General features: G+C 43.4%; 1 protein-coding gene across 3 annotated transcripts; it reads left to right on the top strand.

Moving 5' to 3' along the window:
- Positions 1-1,844: 1,844 nt before the first annotated feature.
- Positions 1,845-23,907, top strand: LOC132672236 (odorant receptor 131-2-like). 3 transcript variants are annotated; one of them, XM_060624054.3, is made up of 3 exons: positions 1,845-1,993; positions 11,556-11,704; positions 22,339-23,907. In XM_060624054.3, exons 2-3 carry the CDS (start codon positions 11,577-11,579, stop codon positions 23,273-23,275), a joined length of 1,065 nt encoding a protein of 354 aa, XP_060480037.3. In that variant the 5' UTR covers positions 1,845-1,993; positions 11,556-11,576; the 3' UTR covers positions 23,276-23,907. The 3 variants fall into 3 exon arrangements, with proteins under 3 accessions (XP_060480037.3, XP_060480040.3, XP_060480036.3); XM_060624057.3 differs by lacking the exon at positions 1,845-1,993 and adding an exon at positions 11,791-11,900 and having other exon boundaries at positions 11,595-11,704; XM_060624053.3 differs by lacking the exons at positions 1,845-1,993; positions 11,556-11,704 and adding an exon at positions 13,937-15,290.
- Positions 23,908-24,086: the final 179 nt, after the last annotated feature.

Below are 24,086 nucleotides of genomic sequence, written 5' to 3'. Positions count from 1 at the left end.
CCCCTCCTTTTTAAAATATTTATTTATTTTTGAGAGAGAGAGAGAGACAGAGACAGAGCATAAGCAGGGGAGGGGCGGGGATAGAGGGAGCATTTCTTTATATCAGCCTGAAAGGAGTAAGACATCCTCCCTCACCATTCATTCTAAAGTAGCTTCCAAGTCCCTTGCTATGACTCCACCTCTTTTTAATTATCTCCGTGGTAGTTATTTGGTACATTTCGTATGTGTTTGTTGCCGTGTTCATTATTTATATTTCCCACTTGTCATATAAATTCTGTGAACACTTTTCTGTGTTGATTATCCTTGGATCCCCAGTGCCTAAAATACTGCGGGAAACGTATTGGCACCCAGTGAATATTTATCGAATGACAATGAAAGGGAGAAGTGAGTTTTCCAGCAGTGGTTTTAAAGAGTGTTGTGGGAGCCCAGAGGAGAGGACGTTTTCCAGCCTCATAACCTTGATACTTTATCAGGTAATTGCTTCCTGAGCTGTCATATGGACTAGATTGATTAACAGCCCTTATATGCTCTGTGACATGGTCTAACAGAGCAATCTTTTGACAGAGCTAAAAAGCGCACTAGTCTTAATGCCAACAATCATTTTTTTCCCTTTTTAAAACATTCTTGAAATGGTCTAAAACCCACCTCGGCTCCCCTGCTGTCAGGCGCGGCTGTATCCTTCACAACCTCACCGTGTGTGCTCATGGCTCCCGATTTCCCTTGCGCATGGCCCCTTCTCCATGTCAAAGACAGGACACGGCTCGCTGCCTCTGAGTGGTCAGGTGGGCAGAAATTTCTTCTGCCTTTCAGCCCACAAACACACGTCTATTCCAGGCATGTCAGCTGAAGTCCTACATCCTGGTGTGCTTCTGGAAATTCTGGAGAGGAGCCCTTCAATAACCTGCCTCTGGATCCACGTCTTACCCATCTTATCCACATTTTGTCCCTGGGGTATTTCCTCTTGCTGTCATACACCAAAAAAAGTGTAGATGCCTATTGGTTTTGGCTAGATTCTATAGGGAGCTCTGACAGGAGACCCTTGCTGCTTAAAGTGATCTGTGGGTGGAAGCTGTTCATCACCCGGGAGCTTGTTGGAACTGGAGCCTCAAAGACCTCCTGCATCAGAACCTACATTTATTTTGTTTGTTTGTTTTTGTGTTTTGTTTTGAGACAGAGAGGGTGCACACGAGTGGTAGAGGGAGAGAGAGAGAGAGAGAATCTTTTTTTAAAAAAAATTTTAATATTTATTTTTGAGGGACAGAGAGCGAGACAGAGTGTGAGCGGGAGAGGGGCAGAGAGAGAGGGAGACACAGAATCCGAAGCAGGCTCCAGGCTCCGAGCTGTCAGCACAGAGCCTGATGCGGGGCTCGAACTCGTGAACCATGAGATCATGATCTGAGTTGAAGTCAGATGCTTAACCGACTGAGCCACCCAGGCGCCTCTCAGAACCTACATTTGAACTCAATTCCCAGCCACTTCATACCAGCGTAAAAGTATGAGAAGCAGTGGTGTAAAATATACCTTGGACTTGTCTTCATCGGGTACAAAGGAGCTTAGATAGACTATCCGCCAAAGTCACTAGTTAGGGACTGCTGCCATGAGGGTGAATTCTTCCCAGGATTACTGGTTTACCAAACGCAGCAGGGGGGTGGATCTGGGCGGCCTGAGGGTGGTCCTCCAACAGAGAGAAGCGGATGCTGGCTTCTGGGAGGGAAAGCATACAACTAGGGGAAATGGAAAAGAGATCCGAGGGGACGTGGGCAGAGCATCGGTTCTACCCGCCACACCTCTCATGTGAGCAGATTGGATCCAATTTTATCACTCTCAATTTTATCCACTGTTGCCCACAGTAACCTTCTTCTGGAGGAAGTGAAAACGCTCGAAACGAAACATCCTCCTAACCAGCAGCCGGCTGCCAGCTGAAAACAAGTGTGACCAGGTTGGAGGAACAGGGACAGACAGTCTTGGCCAAGCTGATTTCTTTCTCAGAAAAGTAAGTAGTCGATTGCTAAAAGTTTTTACGAAGCTGGCGACGTGTGGGTATTCACAGGTGTTTAACTGTGTTTTGGAAAATGGAGGATGCATGCTTTTGAGGAAGTAAATGCACTTGGCTTTTCTTCCTCTTTACAAGAATCTCCGACATTTAAATAAATTTGAATTTAAATTTAAATTTAAACTTGTCTATTCAAGTTTCAATATAGTTTTTTGTTTTTGTTTTTGTTTTGGAGAGAGGAGGTGGATGAAGGTAATGTAGTTTACTTTTTTTAATTGGATTTGTTGGGGTATAATTTACATACAGCAAAAAAAAAAAATCACCCTTTGAATCCTACAGTTCTTTGAGTTTTTTTTTTTTTATTTATTCTCTTTTTTTTTTTTTAACGTTTATTTATTTTTGAGACAGAGAGAAACAGAGCATGAACGGGGGAGGGTCAGAGAGAGGGAGACACAGAATCTGAAACAGGCTCCAGGCTCTGAGCTGTCAGCACAGAGCCTGACGCGGGGCTCGAACTCACGGACCGTGAGGTCATGACCTGAGCCGAAGTTGGCCGCTCAACCAACTGAGCCACCCAGGCGCCCCACAGTTCTTTGAGTTTTAACAAATGTTTGCCGTTGTATCATTCAAGACTTAGAACAATTCCATCAAAACAAAAAACTTCCCTTCTGCCTCTCTGTAGTCATCCCTTTCTCCATCCCTAACTCTTGGCAACCATCGATCTGATTTCTGTCTCTACAGTTTCGGCTTTTCCAGAATATGGTGTAAATGGAATTATGCATTTGGTATCTTTTTGGGTTTTGTTTCTTCTGGGGTTTACCCATATTGTGTGTGTCAGTGTGTGTGAGTATAGCTTAACCATTCCTTTCTATTGCTGAATAGTATTCTCGGTATCAACATACCAAGATTTGTTTGTTCACCAGTTAATGGGCATTTGGATTGTTTCTATTTTTTGGCTATTATGCATAATTATGCTATGAACATTTGTGCACAGGTTTTTGTATGAACGTATGTAGTCATTTCTCTTGGGTAAATACATAGGAGTAGAAAGGCTGGGTCACATGGTAACCGTAGAAACTTTTGAAGAAACTGCCAAACTGTTTTCCAAAGTTGTGCAACCACTAACACTGTCCAATTCCAGATCATTTTCTTCTCCCTGCAAAGAAACTCCATAACCATTAGCAGTTACATCCCGTTCTCTCCTCCCGCTAGACCCTGGTAGCCACTCATCTAATTTATGTCTCTATAGATTTGCCTGTTCTGGACATTTCATGTAAATGGAATCATATAATATGCGGGGTTTTTTGTTTGTTTCTTGTTTCTTTTACTTAACATAATGTATTCGAGATTCATGCCTGTTGGAGCACATATCACTCCTTTTTCATGGTTGAATAATATTCCACTCTATGGGTAAACCCCACTTTGTTTATCTACATATCAGTTGATGGACACTTGGGTTGTTTTCACTTTTTGGCTATTATGCACAACGTTGTTCTGAACATTTGTGTACATGTTTTAGTGTGGATGTACGTTTTCATTTTGAGGGTATCTAGCTGGTATGAAATTGGTGGGACATATGGTAATTCTATGTTTGCCTTTTGAGACATTGCCAATTGTTTTCCAAAGTAGCTGCTTCGTTTACATTCCCGCCGACAGTGTACGAGGTTCCAGTTTCTCCACATCATCTCCAGCACTGGTTTTTGTCTTTCCTTTTGATTTTAGCTCTCCTAGTGGGTATGAAGTGGTATTTCATTGTGGCTTCAATCTATCTTTCCCTAATGCCTAGTGATGATAAGCATCTTTTCATGTCTTCTTGGCAGTTTGTATGTCTTCTTTGGAGACATGTCTATTCAAATACTGGGCTCTTTAAAAAACTGTGTTATCTGTCTTTTCATTATTAAGTTATGAATCCAAAAGTGGGAAAAAATTATACACTTTTTATTTGACGGTTTGAGCTTTTTGTGTCCTATATAATATGGACAAAATTGAATACACTTTTTGAATATGGAAAAAATTATACACTTTTTATTTGACGGTTTGAGCTTTTTGTGTCTTATATAGTCAATATTTGCCTGACCTGAGGTTGTAAAGATTTTTCTCCTATTTTGTTTTTCTTCCCTAAAAGCTGTATAGTTGTTGGTTTTACATTCGGGTCTATGATCCATTCAAGTTGAATTTTGTATATGATTCAAAGTACACATCAAGGTTCATCTTTAAAAATATATAAATATAAATGAAAAAATAAATATAATTGTTTTAGCATTATTTGTTGAAAATATTCTCCATTGACTGTTGATTTACCATGACATCTTTTTCTAGACACTATCATTAGTACAGGTCTCTCCATAACCAATATCACAGTGTCTTAGTTATTGTAGCTCTTATGGTAAATCTTAAAATTCGGTTGTGTTATTCCTCCAACTTTGTTCTTCTTTATCCAGGTTGTTTTATGTATTCTAGTTCCTTTGTTTCTATGTACAAATTTTAGAATCAGCTTGTTAATTTCTTTTTTTTTTTTTTTAAAGCCTCCTAGGGTTTTGCATTGAATGTCTAGATCAGTTTGGAGAGAACTGACAATTTAACAATATTGAGTTTTCTGATTTATGCGTATCTCTTTGAAGAGATAATGTTTGGAAAGTCTCATTGTTTTGCTCAGTTCCTATATGTTTATTGCTCATGATTGACAATTAGTCTAAGTCCAAAGTGACCGTACCCCTCTTCTTGCCAAGGCTGGTTCAGGAATGGGCTTGTGACTCAGTTCTGGCCAATAGGCCGGAGGAAGAGTTCTGGGAAAGATATTTCTGTCCTAAGAAGACTCCGGAAGAGAGGCCCTTTTCTTTCTCTGCATGTTGTAATGTCTAGATATGACAGCAGGAATTGTTGCGGTCATCTGTGAGGGGAATCAGAACGAGGGCAAACAGTCAGCCTGCAGAAGATGACAAATCGAAAAGACAGAGAAGCCCTAGACCTTGATGATCGCGCGAAGCCAGGGAAATAATCAACCTTGGAGCCTACACGACCTTCCTTGTTATAGGAGAAAAAGATTTGCATGACAGCTCGAGTCCGTAAGAGTTGGGGTTTTCTGTTATGTGTAGCAGGAATCATCTTATCTAACATGTCCAGTCTTATCAGCTGCAACACATTCCTGAAAAATCACAGGCTATAGATTTTCCACTTAAAAATATTTTTAGTTTATGTTCCCACTGTTTATTTAAACTGTGCACATTGTTTTTTATTTATTTTTATTTTTATGTATTAAAAAATTTTTTAATGTTTACTTATTTTTGGAAGACAGAGACAGAGTGCGAGTGGGGGAAGGGCAGAGAGAGAGAGAGAGAGAGACCCAATTCAAAGCAGGCTCCAGGCTCCCAGCTGTCAACACAGAGCCCGATGTGGGGCTCGAACTCCCAAGCCGTGAGATCATGACCTGAGCCAAAGTCAGATGCTTTACTGACCGAGCCACCCAGGGGCCCCTGCATGTTGCTTTTTTAAAATTTACGAATTCAATATATGAATTTAGTCTCATTGTAAAGATACAAACTATACACACCTGATTAATATAAAAAGCCAGAGTTTTCCTCCAGCCTTCCCTTTCCCCCAAGCTAACCCAATACCCTTTCTGGAAAATAACCATTATTGTCAATGTGTTGTGCATCCTTCTGGATCTTTTTCTATGAGTGAAAGGGACATATATCAGTATATGTTAAAAACATAACTTATTTGGATATTTAGAGGCACAGGTGAATGAATATTTAAATTTACAAGGGCTTTTTAAAAAAAACAGAAGAACTTTTGCCTTAGGTGTATTGAAATTATTCTAAATATTTTTCCTTTTATGGGAAAAACATATTGAGATGCGCATTATATATTATAGCTCACAATCCACTAGAGAGTCCTGCAATAATTTTCTGGCAACCTTTAAAAAAAGATAAAAATGTTTATCTGAAAAGAAATATACTGATGCCATTGAATGCTGGTTGATGGTAGTTATAAAGTACACACTCACCGTGGACGACACAGCCAGTGTTGTTAAAATTACACTCTTCCACCTGTTGTGATGCTTGTTCTGTTGCCTCCAGTACACTTTTCTTCCACCCATAAAGTCTAGGGCTGTGACTTTAAGTGAAGGGGCTAGTAAAAAAAAAAAAAAGTGTTTCACCATGTTGGATAATATGACTGCATGAGTAAGAGCTACCTGGACTAAAAAACTAAAGTCAATATTAAAAGAAATGTTCAGGGGCGCCTGGGTGGCTCAGTCGGTTAAGCGTCCGACTTCAGCTCAGGACACGATCTCGCGGTCCGTGAGTTCGAGCCCCGCGACGGGCTCTGGGCTGATGGCTCAGAGCCTGGAGCCTGCTTCCGATTCTGTGTCTCCCTCTCTCTCTGCCCCTCCCCCGTCCATGCTCTGTCTCTCTCTGTCTCAAAAATAAACATTAAAAAAAAAAAAGAAATGTTCATTATTTCCTCCCAAACTCCTGCAATCCCATTCCCTGAATTAATTAACATTAATAATTTTCTTTATCTTCTTTTATGCTGGTGTGTGTGTGCGTGCTGGGATGTGTGTGTGCGTGTAGAATGGAATCATACGTTACTCTTTAAGTTAGGATACAGGTTTGAATCCATGATAAAGCCCCCAAAAAACAGTGGCTCTCACAGGAGAGAAGTTTATTTCTTGCTCATGAAAGAGTCCAGTTATAAGCAGTCTAGGAGGTATGGACTTATCACAGTGTCAGTGACACAGGGTCCTTCTGGCTTGTGCTGTCATCCCCAGGTATCTTGCTCATCTACAAGATTACCACCATTTCTTCACTCCCACCCAAGGAGGGAGTGAAAATCCAGGGGAAGGCATTTCCCTTTAAAGAGCACAACCAGGGAGTTGCACATAACCGCTCTCATCCCACTGGCTATCATTTAATCACAAACCACATCTCACTGCAGGGGAGGCCGGGGAGAAGTAGTCAGGGGTGGAAGGGTCCAGACAACTCCAGGCTGCCTCCCTACGGCTCAGTCTCGGGCGTCCCGAGCATTGGTTTGTTGCTGCTGTGACTTCTCTGGTTAGAGAATGACACAGAAAGGGCAGGAAAAAAGTAAAATGAAAAGATTGATCGACTTAATTAAAATTTAAAACTTCAGAACGGTGAAAAGTACTGTGTGCAAATTAAAGGGCACGTGGCGGCGTGCCGTGAAAATGATTCGCAACATGTATAATATGCAGGTGCCAGGTGCGTAATAATCTTACGTATTAACAACTGTTGCAAATCTGTAAGAAGTCAGTGCCTCAATTAAAAATGGGCAAAGGATGCCAGTGGCAATTTAGAAAAAGAGAACTACAACAAGCAAATAGATATATGAAAAATAAACATTATAAGCATGCTATATGATTTTTTAAGTGCAAATTAAGCAACAAAGGGTATGCACTATTTAACACATAGATAGGGACTACTTGTGTTGAAACTTTATATGTGTTGAAACTTTATATATGAGTTCCTTTATATGTGTTGAAACTTTATATGTGTTGAAACTTTGTATACGAGTTCCTGGCCGGGAGGAGGAAGAGAGGCTTTTTGAGCATTCTTGTGGTCTGTTGCTTGGGATATAATTGAAATAAATCTTTGGGAGGGCCTTTTGGCAATATGAATCAAAACCCTTGAAAAAGTACATACTTTGACTCAGACATCCTACAGTAGAAATGCGTCCTAAGGAAAACGTATGTTCTCTAATATTTAGAAAACTCGACACAGAATTGTTTACAAAATATAGAAAAATCCAGAAACAATGTAAAATGCCCCTCAAAAAGGAATTGGAGAAGTAATTTAATGTCTGTCCATAGAATGGACTACTCTGACGAAATTAACAATTTTGTAAAAGTATATTTATCGTAAAAAAGGAGAGGTGGTTATTATGTATTTTTAGGCACGAAAGCATAAACAATGTGTACAAGACGGCCCCATTTTAATAAAAGTATCTACATGAGTCATTTAGGATGCAACTCATAAGCAATAGAAAATTCACTTTAAACTCACTTCAACAAGCAAATTTATTTGTTCATATAAGTAGAAACTCCAGAAGTAAGAAAGATTTTAATGTCAGCTGAATTTAGCAGCTCAGAAATCTCCTTAAAAACCCAATTTCTTTTTATATCTCTTTTTTGCCTTCTGTAGAGCCTGCTTCGGCTGAAAGTTGGTTTGTGTCACGGAGGCAAGCTGGCCTCCAACAGCTTCCGGTTGTCCAACCGCAGAGAAGGGAGTGTTTCTCCCCAGGTCTGTAGCGGGAGCCCTCGGCTTCCTTCTGACTGGACCACCCTGATTGTGTGGCGTTTCCAGAGGAATGCTTTGTATTGATTGGCTTAGGTCTGGATTGGGTACTGGTTCCTAAAACAAACACTGTTGGCAAGGGCATAAGATTATTGTAATTTAGTTTAGCCAAATCAGTCTCTATAATGGAGGTAGACATGGGGTAAATCCCAACAAATCTGCATGGATATTCTACAATGGTGGGAAGTGGCATGGATGTTGAAAAGCTCACCCTCAGCGCAGAAAACAGCCTGGAAGGATGTATACCAACGGCAGTTGTCTTCAAGTGGAATTATGGGGGATTTTCATTTTTCTTATTTATGCCTGTTATTTTACACTTTTTCTTTTTTTTTTTTTTGCTAATTTTACATTTTTGACAACAAACATATTACTTGAAAAAGTTTAAAAAGAAACGAAGGCTATAAATATGAGAAAAAGTTGGTGTATAACACTTGCGATGTAATTAACAGATTGAGAGACTTAAAGCAGACATGTTGGCAAACAGGAAATCTGAATTTTCAGAACGGCACCAACTGTGCCTTGGAGAAGCTTCTGACTGCCTTTCTCTTGCCTCTGTATGAAACTGTGGTCATTTCTATAGCTGTACCATGAGATTTTTGAAGGCTAGCCTGGCTTAAAACCATTGGTTCCAGCGGCTTGGGTCTTTCCCTCGTGGCGGGGTGACGAAACTTTTTAGCTCTCTCTAGAGACATTTTCACTTGTCAGCTTGAAACACCATGAAGTGGGTCCCAACTCCAGAAGGGGAAGCACTGGCCTCAGGTTCCTCCATTTCTTTCTTGGACAGAAGGAGCAGGGTGTTCTTTCAAGAAGTGGCTAGCACAAAAAGTCCCCGCTTCCTCTGAGAGCCCGCAGCTCTCGGGAATCACGGTGTGAAACTGGCTGTGGTCCCAGGGAAGGGGCTCTGGGTCTGAAGGCTCAGGAGCCTGGGAGAATGTGAAGTGAGGCACTTCCCTTGACTCACTTCTGTTAGATGCTGGGTATTGGGGGTTCTTCCCAGGATTCATGGAGAAACTCCTGCTACTCTTCCACATACTTTTTTCCTGGAGAAGACTACTCAGTTTCCCACTGGCAGAAAAGACTTCCACTCGTAATGCAAGGTGAGGAGTTCTCATGTCTGGGCATCTCGTTTCTCGCTTTTATTTCTGCTTGGCATTGACCCTCAGCTCTGCATTTTCGGAAACTTGATTTTATCTGCACATGCCATTCTGGAATTATCCCATTTTGATGATAAGCAATACACTGGCATTTTGGTTTCATGATGAGAACTAAGCCCATAGGATGCAAATGCTCCAGTTTGAGTGGTCGAGGCACCCTGGTCTCAGTAGGAGAATACCTGTGGGTGAAGAAATGAGGCCTGAAAGTGGATATTAGAGGGTCTTAAGGCGCCATTCTGTGTTTCTCCTAGTGATGTCATCTAACCTCCACCAGAATGTAAATGTCACTCGAGGAAGGACCTTGTCTGTCTTCTTCAAATTTGCATCCACCTCATCTAGAACAGTTGAAGGTACTCAACTGGCTGTTGAGTACTAAGAGGCTGGCTAGCTGTATGGATGAATGTTTCTTTCTTTCTGGAGTCACTGTCCCATGAGAAGTTTTCCTTGACTCTTTTAGGAAGATTAGACTCCCTCGTCTGGTTTCCATGGCACTTGGAATTAAGCACTTAAATTACAGAATCGAAACTATTTGCTTGCTCATCTATCTTCTCTAAAAGATTGCGGGCTCCACAAATGCAGGGATCCTGCCTTATTTTTCCATTTAACTAACGATAGATACTTCAGAGTACTCTAGCACATAGCAGAATAAAATAATAACACTGTGGCAACCTCATGAGTATCTCTCAGCTTATGGGATATGCTTATTAAGTAGATCAGGATATTGCATTACTCGGGACCCCTTTGCTTTTTCAATGGTGATGCATTATTAACTTCTTGCTCTTTGCTTTTCATTGCTTCCAAGGGAACAAACATCCTTCTATTTTCAGCTGCTATTTCAATTCCTTTCTGTTGAACCTACAAATACACTGAATGGTTTCCATAGATTACATTTCCAGGATCAAACTAGTCACCTCCTGACGTGGTACAAAGAGGCACCTTAACCTCACAAGCAAACCATCTCTAAGTCTTAAAATAGCATGCATTAATACCATCTAGAGACAGCGCATCCCTCTTTGGTTATATGGATTCTTACTTCTCTGCTCACACAAACTAAAGTCCCCAAACTGGTCCCCACTTACTTTTGGCTCATCCCTTTTATCACCCATGGTCCTCTGTCTGGAGACTGCACTTCCTCTCATTAGTGCACTTGCCTTCTGACCAGGTCACATTTCCTTTGGGGTCAGGTGGGGATTTGCATGGTACTACTCTGACAACTCTGGAAGAGCAAATGTCCTCACGCGGCTCCAGTCCTGGATCGTCCAGAAATAATATTCAATGTTTTGAGACCACACATTTAGGAAGTCAAAACATAGACTGAATGGCAACCACACATTTAAGATCAGGGTAGGCTGAAAGTACGAAACGGGGTAGGTGTTCAGGTTAGGTGAAATTGGCGATAACCAGAGACTCATGATATAAGCCTGATTCATGGACTTTGCTACAGCCAAGGGTTCCATATCTGCTGTTAGTTTGCAGGAGGCTGAGCTCATGGATGTGGATGGTTTAAGCGGCCAAGGAGGTGGTGAAAAAGAAGGCAGGAAATTTATAGTTCTTTGGGAAGGTTCTCGGCGTAGGGGAGCAAATCTCAAAGGCCAGAATGACACAGATGTACGTTTGTGGGGTACACACCGCTGGGATATGTACATCAGCCGTTGCTCTCCTATCTAAAGCCCACCCTCATCTCCCAGGAGGCCTTGCATCCTTGTTTTGTCGCCTGGATCCATCCAGTTGTACACTGAGAATCCCTGTGGTGACCGGTCATTATTCTTTGAGGGGGCAGCTTCATTATATGTCTGCATTCTGTTGGCTTTGAAAGTCATTTGGGTCAAAACCAGAAGTTGGCCAGTATGTAGGCCTAGCTATCTATACCTCTCAAACACACCTTTCCTTAAATTCGATCATTTCATGGCTGTTGCCCTCTGCATCATTGGCTGATGCCTGTGCATCATTGACAAGTCAGCCTTTATCATTGGTCCCCATTTCCTATCCACAGTGCCAGCCTTTTTTGCCCAGTTGTGGTTTTCTAGAGGGCTTCTTTATTCTGTCTTCTTCCGTCAGCCTTACTAAACGTTCTGGTATTCTTGCTCTTTCCAGTGAGTTCCTCCTGCTAGCCCCATGTCTCTACCGTCCGGGATTCATCTCATCATTTCCTGCCCTGGTTTTTCATGCAAGAAAAAGAATACCTTCCCCAGATCCTCTTCTTGGGAAAAGGAGAAGAAAAACACACATCTGTCCAACCAAAGGTTTGTGGGTTTTCATAAGTTTTCTCCAATTCAAAATGTGTGAAATTGATCTATGTTTTTGCCATCTCTCTCAAACACTACACCAGTGTGCATACCTGCTCTTACTTCTAAACTCGTGAAGTAAATCTCTTGAGGACGAAGACCATATCCCGTTCTTCTCTGCAAGCTCAGCATTTAGCACAGTGCCTGTTACAAGGTGGGTACACAATACATGTTTATTGAATGAATGAACGAGTGAGTGAACACATAAGTGGAGAAAATGGGACATGGGTGTGAATTTTAAAATTCAAATTATAAATTTTTTTGATCATTCAAAAGTGGTTGAATGATAACATAGCTGGGGTTTTTGACATTAATAGTTTTCTTTGTCACCAATACTTAGAATGTAATTCCTGTTGAAAAATACAAAATATAATTACAGATCATGTTTGCAAAATAACACTGATAACAATGATGTTTCTTTACTTGGGAATAAGTCTATTAAATAAACAGATCAATATAGTGATCATATTTTAAGATTATCACAAGGATAAATATTGAAATAGCCATTTGCTCTAATAAATATGATTCAAAATTCTATGCCACTCCTAAAAGGCAAATATAAATGCTAGTGAAAATAAGCAAGAGCATTAATAACTTGGTATAAGTGGACTTTAATACGGAAAAATGCAAGTCCATTCATATGGTAATAGATTTCACTGTGACCGTGGGCTTATATCCCTGCCAAAGAAACTCTGTAAATATATACGCTTCTGAAAACCGAGAGAAATCAATTATATAATAATTAAGTAAAAGATAAAGTTAATAACTATGTGCTAAGTAAAAGTTTTCAGAGAAGGCCATGGTTAAGGCATTCCACGGGTTTTACTTTCAATTATTTAAATCATAGTTTTCAGGTCTAGAGAGTCGACTTTGTATGACATATATAATCAAGCATAATATATATTTTACTCAAAGATACCTAATACAGGTAAGAGAATTTGACAAGTAATGTATATTATATGTGGGTTTCAAAACTAAGGGAGTTCTTTTCATCAGCGAAACAAATCATAGCATGTAAAAAAGGCTAGTAAGAATAGCTATAATACAATTGGACCTTAGTTGGGGGAAATAGGATTAAACCTGACAGAAAGTTTACAGCAATCCCCAATGCTGAGTCAGAGAGAGAAAGCCAAAGAGCTTCACGGAATCTGCTGATTCCAGCTTTGCCGAGATCATACAAAGAAAACATCTGCTTTATGGCTAAAGCCAGGTGTGGTCTGTTGAGGCAGAAACGGTATGTCCTGACGCTTGGGATGGGCCAACTCTTTGTGCAACGAAACAAACCCATTGGCTGTGGTGTGGAGGATTGCCTGCCTACCAGCAGAACACAAAATTCACTATCTCGGCAGCTATTGTTGATTTGTAAGCTTTCATAATGTTGAAGTGATACGCAGGTAATTAATTCTTGAATAGCTTAGTAATTTCAATAATCCAACAGTAAAATAGCTTCAGTGGGTTTCAAAACTAAATCCAACTCGATAGAGACAAACCAACAGACCGACCAAACCAACAAAATCCTCTCAGAGTCTGGGAAATGGTATCAGCAATGAATCACATGCTTAGCAACATACAGATTACTGTTTGCTTTTTGTGGTTTATAGACATCATACTGACCTTTGGCATCTGGAGAGATAGGGAGGAAGGGAGAAAAATACCGTCTGCTTACTGCCTGCCCGGTTACCGTCAGGGGCTCAGGACCACGGAAGCTCCGTGGTGTCGGACACCTGGCGTGTTTTAGTTACTGTGCTGTCTCCACCGATTAGATCCGTGTTGGTGGGCCCACATAGACGGGTTTACCCTGCTACCTGAAAGCCCAGTGTTCCTGTGAAACCTTTCGTAAACCAGAACGACATCAAGCGAAGAAGCAATTACCATTAATTGTAATGGGAAACTTGTAAGCGTTCCCAAACCCCCAAATTACCTCTCATAGACTTTTCTGATACCACAGGACACATCTTGCTAATGGATACACAAAATAAATCGAGGTAAAACTCATAGACACAGCTCAAAACTCTGGCAGCCTGAAGATGAGATGCTGAGCACGGTTCCGGGGAAGCAGGTGGTGGGGCCACTCTCGCTGCTCGGGACGCGTGCTGCCTCTATCGTGGCTCCCTGCAAAACACATGCGGGATGCTATGGTGGCTTTTTGCCTTTTTTTTTTTTTTTTTTTTTTTGTAAAAACAAAAATCCTCTTTATTTCTTGCAGTTAGTAAAAACAGAAACTGACGTAGATCTTTCTCAAAAGCAAAGCGGTGAAACACAACCTTTCGAAAGGTGGATGATACCTATAGCTGGAATTCACCAACTGATAGAATAGATGTCTGTCAGCTGGGACTGCCACTTTTGTTCTTGGTTAGTCCCCTGCCAATGCAGAGGGCTCCTTCCAAGCAGAGTTGAATGGCTCTGCTTTTAGCCAGTGGACCATAATTGTGTATAAACTCATTACTTAAGTTTATATTAAGATTCACGGAAAATGTCGTTACATGTGATCTTCTTAGAGTTAGTAATGCACAATCCTTTTCTGAAATCCTAGAATGGCTCCTATGTCTATTTCTATCTGCAGATATATATGGGACGGCGAAATGTGTCCTTAAATTGTGTCCTTTTTGTTATCACGGTGACTGTAATGTTAGATCACACACTTACTATTATTTAGGTTATAAAATGAAAAGTGCTTTGTCACCATTCTTATGAGCTACCTTCTTTTCAATACTTCATTATTTAATATTTATTTATATTCCAGGTTTTGGGGAATTTTTTTCACCATATCCTTGTTTGTGAGCAGCCTGGTGTTTCAAAAATCTCAAGTAAACATGTGTGTGCACATTGTTTTGCAAGATGTGTTTTTACGCATTAAATAGTTTAGAAAAGGCCAAGTTTCTATTAAAGCCAGGTGGCAGATCTCTGGATTAATGAATCCTGTGAGTACTTCAAAGAATATCTGTGCATCAAAATTGTGGTCAGAACAAAACTGGGGAGGGAAGCTAGAGAATTTCCCTTTATATATGAAAAGGCAAGTTCAAAGTTAAAAAGTTAACTGCCTAGAAAAGCACTCAGAAAAATGTGTGATTTCTCTGCCTTCAGAGGTCACAGGATACACCTTCAGAGGCTTTGTGATTTCATCCAGTTCCCACGTCACCTCCAGAGCTGTTCTCAGATGATTAACAGTCATAGCTAATATTTACTAAGTGCTTGTCCTCGACGTTGAGTGACTGGTGCTCAGTAGACACCGGTCTCCTCCCTTCCTTCCTGCCCGCTTTGAGGAGAATAACAGTGGAGATCACCAAAGCTTCCCAGACTGGAGTGGTGTTTTTCAAATACCAGAGAAGTAAGGCCACAATTAGAGCAAAGGGGAAGACTAAATGTTTAACGTGGGGAGGGCGTGTCTGTCGTGGGAGAGGAGAAGTTCTGATCATCCGGGGAGGGTTCTAAGAGCTATTCTGGAAGTATCCACTTCATCTTATTGGCCTTCTGCCAGCAGCTACAGAGCACATGAAATCATTCCTGAAGTCTTTTCTCAGCTGATGAGTCCTTTCTGCTGGTGGTAAGTCAGATACTGGCCCTAACCTTGGCGTCCACTGCCTGACTGACCGCGAGGCCCAGGAAGGAACGGCCCTCCTCCCTCTTAGAGGGCATAGGTTCTGGGGGTGGGGAGAGTCTGGAGAGACCCATGGGAAGACCTTCTCAGCTACCTGGAAATAAGGTGGGAGCCGGGAGCTGCTCTGCCCCGTGGAATCAGTCTATTCGGGCTGCCAAGACAAAATACCGCAGACGGGGTGACTTAAACAACAGAAACTTAATTTCTCACAGTTTTGGAGGCTGGGAGTCCAAGATCCAGGTGCTGGCAGGGTTGATTTTCTCTGAGGTCTCTCTCCTTGGATTACAGATGACTGTCTTCTCTTGACGCCTCTTTACATGGTCTTTTCTCTGTGCACACGCATCTGGAGGCTCTCTGGGTTTCCTAATCTCCTTTTCCTTTCTTTTCTTTTCTTTCTTTTCTTTTCTTTTCTTTTCTTTTCTTTTCTTTTCTTTCTAAATTTATTTATTTTGGGGGAGAGCGCAAGTAGGGGAGGGGCACAGAGAGGGGGACAGAGGATCCGAAGCAGGCTCTGTGCTGACAGCAGTGAGCCCGATGTGGGACTCGAACCCACGGACCTCGAGATCATGACGTGAACCGAAGTCAGATGGATGCTCAACCTACTGAGCCACCCAGTCCCCTAATCTCCTTTTCTTACAAGGACACAAGGGCACCAATCAGATGAAATCACAGCCCACCCTCCCGCCCTCATTCTAACGTAATTCCCTCTTTAAAGACCCAGTCTCCAGATGCAGATACTGGAGGTTCTGGAGGTTAGGGCTTCGACATATGAACTTGAGCGGGACACAATTGGGATCACAACACCTGCTAAGTTTTCCTTTTTTTTCTTTTTACAAAAGAATTCAACCCACCCGCACCAGTACTGTTAGGAAAAACCTTAACAAACGACATTAACAAAATGTCATCTCAGAAATCAGGAGAATTGGGTTTGAAGCCAGATTTCACCATTAACCGGCAACTCCCTGAGAGATGTGTGGAGCCCCTCACAACTTTTATGTACGTGGAGTCTTTCCCTGATGTGGGGAGCTGGGTCCGGGCGGGAGGGGAACACCTGGCCCAGTGGCTTAGAGATCACACCTGCAGGGGGACTGCCTGCTCCAAGCTCCAGCGTCCCTGTCACCAGCTCATTAACCCTGGCTGAGTTCCCTCCTGCCTCTATCTCTCAGCTCTCTCTTCGGAAAAATGCAAATAATAATTGTGCCACCTTCCTGGGCTGGTGTGCTGATGGAAGGAGGCATCTCTCACCAGAGCCGTCTCGTAGTGAGTCATCAGCGCGAATTAGCCACTGTTCAGTTTGTGTCGTTACCCGTTCCTTAGCTGTGGGTGTCTATGTGACTGTTCGGGGGACGTACGTGGCTCTCTCTGGTTGGTCCTAAGTTGGAAGCAGGGACAAAAATCAGGGACGCTGTCCGTGATTAATCGAGTCCTGGCCATTTGGGACCAGTCGTTACAGAGGCTGTTGATTGGCTGGCTGGACTGTCACAAGAGACAGCAGGTTGCCCCCCCTGGGCTGGTGACTGTGGAGGACGGCTTGGGTTCCTGGCAGGTGGTTGCGGGTTGTGGATCAGAGTTTAATTTTTAAATATGGCCTTATCCGTTGATATATTCCGTCTCTCACGGGCAGCACGTTGTCCTCAGGGGGTTGCCCCGAGCAGCGTTCTTAGGATGAGACCAGCTGCTTCCCTGACGTTCTTAGGTGCCCACGCAGCCCTTCCCACATGTCTGCTTCCCACAGGATTTTCGCAGGGAGTGGTGGTGCCCGTTTTTTGCGGGGCAGTTGTGGCCAGAATGTAACTCTCTGCTGAAATTTGTTAGCCTCCAGGGTTGTCTTTCAGAGCTGAAGCCAAAGGAACATTTGGGGCCAGAAGAAAACAGGTATTCCCATTTTACGATTTCGGAAGAAAAACGCTCTAGGAATTATCCATAAGTGGAGGTCGTGCGTATAGATGAGGATTTATTACATGGGTTTTGTTGCCATGAGCTCTTGATATGCAAATATACCTCTGCGACGGAATATGAACTTGGAGACTGGGAGCGTCTGTCTGGCTGCATGATCCTGAATAAATTACTCATCTTTCTGAGCTCTCATAAATAAATTAAAGGCAATAAAACTTGCCCTCGTTGATTTTGCAGATTTGCAACGTTCCTGTCTATAAAAAGAGTTTTAAGCCACCTGCTGTCATAGCAGCGTCTTCACTGTGCACATTTGTCCTTTGCCGGGCTCTTGCTTGTCAGAGCTCCTATAAGACACCACTACGCAAGCAAGGGTGGGCATCCCATGTTGCCTCTTAACCTGTGGCATGTGCTACTTCTAATTCTGATCATGCAAGTCTCCTCATTGCCTACGAAGTGAAGTTTAACCTTCGGAAAGGTATCGAGGCCCTTGAAAACTGGTCCTGTACTTTGTCCTCTGAATAAGCCTCCACTCCACCAAATTCAATCTGCTCATGGTTCCCACCTTGGCTTTTGCTGCTTTCTGTTGGCTACAATCTGCACTTCTCCTCGTCTCTATCCACCTTTGCCCCTGCTTTGCTCTAGTTTTCAACCTGGAAAGGCTGGATTCAAGTCTCACATCTTCCAACGAGCTTTCTCTCACTGCCTCTGTGACCCCTTCCATTCTGAACAACGTCCCCCTGCTCCCCCCAACCCCCACCCCCGCAAGAGACACCCAACCTTCTTCCTCAGTTGGCAAATGAGTGAAACGACACATGATGTTTCTGGTTATGACTACCCAGTTATATTGTATTCTGCCTCTTCCCCTGGGTGAGAAGCTTCTGTATGTCAGCGCCTGTGTTTTACCACCTGTAACCTCACTGTTTTCCATTGTATTGGATATTCATTGTATGTTTCGACGCACAAGGAAGATTGTGGAGTACAATCGTGTGACATCGTGCCGTGTTGATCAGAGTGTTAAACGTATTAGAAAACTACAGAGACTAGTTCTTGCTTGCTCTCAATAGTAAATAGTTCCCTGAAACCGTATCAGATTGGGAGGGAGAGGGGTTTATTATAGCTGCAGCTACAGTCATTCAGGTGGAAAAAAGGAGGTTGTAAAATTTTTTTTCCAAAGGAAGTACAATGAGAGTCACTCAGGCTCTGTGTAGGGTTTCAAGTCTTAGAACACAGCCAGGCCAAGCCCCGCCCGTTGCTATTGGGGAGGTGCTATCAGATGAACTAGACAGGTGTGCAGGGGCCGATGGGGGGCAATGCAGGTGCAAGGTAGTCCTGGTGAGCAGAAATGAGGAATCCAACAGGGAAGCTACAGAGAAGACGAGGATTCTGGGCAGAATGAGGGGTGAGAGCAAGATTGAATAAAGGGGGGCGAGTTATAGCGCATTAGGTAGGTCAAACCGGGTAACAATGGAGCCCAGGAGTGGGCATTGCTGGGAGGCCCAGGTGGACCATAGAAGAGCCTGGCAGGAGTGACCCCCCTAATACTGGGACTCGGAGGCTGGGTTTTAGATCCTGGGAGGGGTCTAGACCTGTCCTAGAGAGCTGGTGATTCTATTCAAGGCTCAGCCATGGGGAATCAGATGAGGACATTCTGCATCGAGGACAGGGCCAATCTTGTCTCAAAAATAAGGAAAAGTCCCAGATAAGAGCTGGCTGTGGATATGAGTGAAGACGACCTTGTGGACAGAGAGAGAAAGGATGTGGAGTTTGCAATCCTATGTGGCTGTGATGTCAGGAACGAAGGACCAGAGAAGGGAAGTGACTTTAGTGTCCAAAATCCCACTCCTCATTGGCAGCAGACCTAGGTTTAAAGCCCAGTCCTTGTGATTCCGCCTGGCGGCCCCTGCACACCTGTCTAGTTCATCTGATAGCACCTCCCCAATAGCAACGGGCGGGGCTTGGCCTGGCTGTGTTCTAAGACTTGAAACCCTACACAGAGCCTGAGTGACTCTCACTGTACTTCCTTTGGAAAAAAAATTTTACAACCTCCTTTTTTCCACCTGAATGACTGTAGCTGCAGCTATAATAAACCCCTAACTTTGCCCCATCTCCACTGGAGCCCTCAGTGTCCGTGGTGGTGTCCTGAGGACAGTTACAAGAACGTCCTCTGGGAGAGAGCCATGAGGAGGCATTTAATGCGGGCAGATATGCGTTTTTCTATCGATCGTTGAAGGGTTCTGGAGTAAGATTTTGACCGAAAAAGCTGTAGCTAAAAGAAAGCTTGATGATGAGTTTGACAATGACAATGACCATTTCAATTTCTTTGTATTAAGACATTTTTTTAATGTTTATTTATTTTTGAGAGAGAGAGTGCAAGCATGAACGGGGGAGAACCAGAGAGGGACACACACACAGAATCTGAAGCAGGCCCCGGGCTCTGAGCTGTCAACACAGAGCCCGATGTGGGGCTTGAACTCACAAACTGCGAGATCATGACCTGAGCCGAAGTCCGGTGCTCAACCGACTGAGCCACTCAGGCTCCCCTGACCATTACAATTTCTATTCCCCTCTGGAGAGCCGGGGAGTAGAGAAATAAATGCCTGGAGTTTGGCCGCATGACAATGGCACAAAAATCCATCCCAGCAGGGGAAATTCTCCACAAAGGGTGACAACGCAATATGCGAGGGAAAACGGTGCCTTTGGCAGGGATTGCATAAGGAGCCGTGGCATCTTAGATTCTCAGCAGCTTGCGGTAGCTGTCTCCACGGTGACATGCCCTTTAGGAAATCAATGTAATATACTGTGCCTCTTTAAAGTCCACTTTATATACTTACCACGCGAGGGGCTTATATAAGGGAATGGAAACCCATTTAAGCTAGCTCAAATAATAGAGCGGTGTGTTATATTTTTAGGACCCAAGGACAGAAAATGCAGAGCAACCTCAATGGAATCAGAAATTCAGGAACCCAGAGGCACCAGGGTGGCTTAGTCAGTTAAACGTCCAACTTTGGCTCAGGTCATGATCTCGTTGCTTGGAGTTCAAGCCCCACGTCGGGCTCTCTGCTGTCAGCTCAGAGCTTGGAGCCTTCTTTGCATCGTCAGTCTTCCTCTCTCTCTTCCCCTCCCCCACTTTCTCTCGCAACAATAAATAAATAAACATTTAAAGAAAAGAAATTCAGGAGCCCATGCTGTTCTCTTTGTCTTGCGAGGGCCTTTGTAGACTCTCGGGGACCTTGTCGTTCCCTCTGCTCTCCTCTTGCCCTTCGCTGTCACTTTCTTCACTCACCCACATTCCACCATTACTGGCAGGCCAATGACATGACATCATACTTGGGCCACATTCTCTGTGAGAACTTTGCAGTTGGATGTTTAAGAGGCAGACACCAGTGGATTCAGCACCGTCTCCGGAATAATTCTCCCTGCGTCAGATAGCTACCCCTAGTTCCACACAACACTGAGGTGGTGGGGAAGTAAGGAAAGCTAGTAGCGGGGAGGCAACAGTTGGCATCTCTGCCATAGACTTTCAGAGACAGAGATCCAGAAATTCCGGGGTTCCCCAGGCTGTGGCACAGTGCGCTGTTCATTGCTGTGCAGGCTTGAGAAGATTCCATGAGGCTATTACACACATCTTATCATTTCAGTGGCCACAGTTCCTCAGTAATCCTAAGGTCCCAGCACCTTCTAGGATGGATGGTCTTCCAGCTGAACCACAGAAATGGTATTTCTATAAACGGGGTCCAGTTGGGTTGGTCACACGACATTGACCCGAGAAGAACTCGGAACATGCATTCGACGTTGGATTTCTTTTGAAGTTTATTTATTTATTTTGAGAGAGAGAGGAGAGAGAGAGAGAGAGAGAGAGAGAGAGAGAGAGAGAGAGAGAACGCAGGCAACTGGGGGAGGGGTAGAGAGAGAGGGAGAGAGAGAATCCCAAGCAGGCTCTGTGCTGTCAATGCAGAGCCTGATGTGGGGCTTGATCTCACCACGAGATCAGGACCTGAGCTAAAATCAAGAGTCTGACATTTAACCCACTGAGCCACCCAGGCGCCCTTCTCCCCCAGCCCCCCCTTTTTTTAAAAGTGACCTTGCATTTGACATGAACTTCCTTGTAGTGGTTGAGAGAATGGGTGCTGGCGTTGTACTCTGAAATTCAAATCGTGGCCCCTCTCCCCAATAACTATATGGCCCTGAGTAGGTTACTTAGCCTCCTTAAGTCCGTTTCCCCATTTGCAAAAAAGTGCATAATAAAACCACTCGGTGAAACATAAACCATACCCCAGGGTTAGAACAATATGCTCTAAAAACAGTTTTGATCCCTAGAAAGTACTGGGTAAATGTCACCGATGATTGCTATCATTTTTGTTAATATCTTTGTCATGTCTTATGGACCCAAATGAATTCCAGCCTCTGCGTCAATAGCTTCCTCACATCCTTTACAGCTCTTGCCCTAATCCATTCCCCAGACCTTTGCACGTGCTGTTAACTAGTGCTTGGTGATCAATCAACTGAGTTTTACACTGTTGTGCTTTGTGGCTCCAAGTTGAAAAAGTTCTCACAATCAAAGATGGAAAAGGATGCACAGAGGGTGGAACCTTGACCTGATTTTGAGCAATTTGCTGAGTACTGAGAGTCCACCTTTCAGACCTCCCTTTTGGATGGTTTGAGTATGTGCCCCTCTCCTGAAATAAAGAGAAGACCCCCAAATGATTTCTCTAGTTTCTTTTTTTTTTTAATTTTTAAAAATGTTTATTTATTTCTGAGACAGAGAGAGACAGAGGATGAGTGAGAGAGGGGCAGAGAGTGAGGGAAAGACACAGAATCCGAAGCAGGCTCCAGGCTCCGAGCTGTCAGCACAGATGCGGGGCTTGAACTCACAGGCCATAAGGTCATGACCCGAGCCGAAGTAGGATGCTCAACCAACTGAGCCACCCAGGCACCCCTGATTTCTCTAGTTTCTTTGGTTCATGTCCATACATCTAAAATTTTCATCCTCTATACCAAAAAACGTGCAATGTGTTCCTTGAGATTTACAAGGTCACAGAGTTGGAAAACCACCCAAGATGCTTCGTGATTCACTCTTTCTGGTGCTTTAATCCCTCAGGAGCCAAGTTGCCCTGAAGATCATGAACTTGTCTTCTGACCACTGCAACATATCGGATTGGCTGAGGCTGGAAGCAACAGTGAAGGCCTCTGTGTATGTGGTGGCCTTCTTCTTTGCCACATTCGTCACCGTCATCATCATCACAATAGTGTTACAGAATTCGAAGCTGAGGAAAGAGGTCCGACACATCCTCCTGTGCCACCATCTGCTATGCATCTCCTCCTACTGTGGCCTCGGGGTGGTTTTCCAAGGGATGCGGGCTCTGCTGGCCAACAGCCCCGTGCTGGTATGCTGGGTGGTATTTGGGGTCCAGCTAAGTGTTGGAGAAGGGATCCTCTTTACGCTGGCCTTGATGGCGGTCAACACTTACCTGGCTATTTGCTGGCCTTTGAAATCTCTGTCCTTGGTAGATTCGGTTAAGTACAGGATCTTGGCTGGGTCTTGGGTAATCATCATATTCAAGAATGTTTGCTTATTCCTCATAGAAAGCGCTAACCCCCCTCGAGTTGCCGTTTTTAAATCTGAACCCCTGTGCCCTGTGATCTTGAACGGCCCTCCTGCCAGAGCCGTTGGCATGGTTTTCCTTTTCTTTCTTCTGTCCATCATTCTTATAAGTTACTTTCTGATCTACCGAGAAGGCAAACGGGCTGGCCATTTTAACAGATCAAATATCAAAGCAAAAAAAACAGTCCTTATTCATTTAGTGCAGATGAGTTTGCATGTAATACCAATCCTGATATTCATAGGTTTGGGAAAGATGTGTGGGGTGTTTTTCTTTGCTTTAAACCTGGTACTTTTTGGAGTCTTTGCATTTGCACAGTGTCTTAACCCCCTGATCTATGGGCTCTGGAACAGAGAGCTGCAAAGCGGATTATACCACTGGATGTGCTGTCAGCTGTGGTGTGGTCACATTATGAACGACAGAGAGCCAGTTTAATCTGGAACTCAGCCACTTGGAATCAATGACTCTAGCCCTAGCGGACCATCAGCCAGGCTTGAGGACTTGCCTTTTACGCAACCTAAAATTGGTGTCTTGGTTTGATTCTGGAAGCGATAGGAGTAAGTCAGAGCTATTCATCTCGCTTGCAAACTTCGTTGCTGTGTGCGTTGAACTGGCCTCACAGAAATCGTTTTATATCTTTAATTCTAAACCCAGATCAACATTTTTGGCGGCATGCCCTACTGTGTTTCAGTAGTCAGGCAGCTTTTGAGAACGCACTTGTTTTTAGAAATGGAGAAATAGTCCATGGTTGATAGGAAGAGAAGTTTGGCCGTTCCTCTTCTATTCATTAGGGGTAGGCTTCGCTGCATGTAGTAACAAAGCAGAAACCAAATAACAGTGATTTTGTAAAGTTTGAGATTTTTTTCTGATGTAAAAGAAATCTGGAGGTAGACAATGCAGTCTTATATCACAGCTCTGCAAACAACAGGTTCATTCTGTTCTACTCTGATATGCTTATTATGCTACCTCATGGCCCAAAATGGCTGTTACTGTTCCTGTCATCATGTTCATACTCCAGCCAACAGGAAGGAGTAAGGGGCAAAGGAAGGTCTATATTCTCCTTTTTTTTTAAAAAAAAAAATTTCAATGTTTATTTGTTTTTGAGAGAGAGAGAGAGAGAGAGTGAGCAGGGGAGGGGCAGAGAGAGATGGAGACACAGAATTTGAAACAGCCTCCAGGTTTGAGCCGTCAGCGCAGAGCCTGACGCAGGGCTCGAACCCATGAACCATGAGATCATGACCCGTGC

The sequence above is a fragment of the Panthera onca genome, chromosome C1 (genome assembly GCF_046562875.1).
Source record: "Panthera onca isolate mPanOnc1 chromosome C1, mPanOnc1 haplotype 2, whole genome shotgun sequence".
Taxonomy (NCBI): Eukaryota; Metazoa; Chordata; class Mammalia; order Carnivora; family Felidae; genus Panthera; species Panthera onca.
Note: the sequence above shows the minus strand (reverse complement) of the source record. Positions and strands in the feature narration are given on the sequence as shown.

Excerpts from the sequence above, each read along its gene's own strand:
- LOC132672236 (XM_060624053.3), top strand. The coding sequence starts at position 15,109 with ATGTTTAACGTGGGGAGGGCGTGTCTGTCGTGGGAGAGGAGAAGTTCT. Across the intron at positions 15,291-22,338 it reads ATGAGTCCTTTCTGCTGGTG|GAGCCAAGTTGCCCTGAAGA; the intron begins GTAAGTCAGATA and ends TTAATCCCTCAG.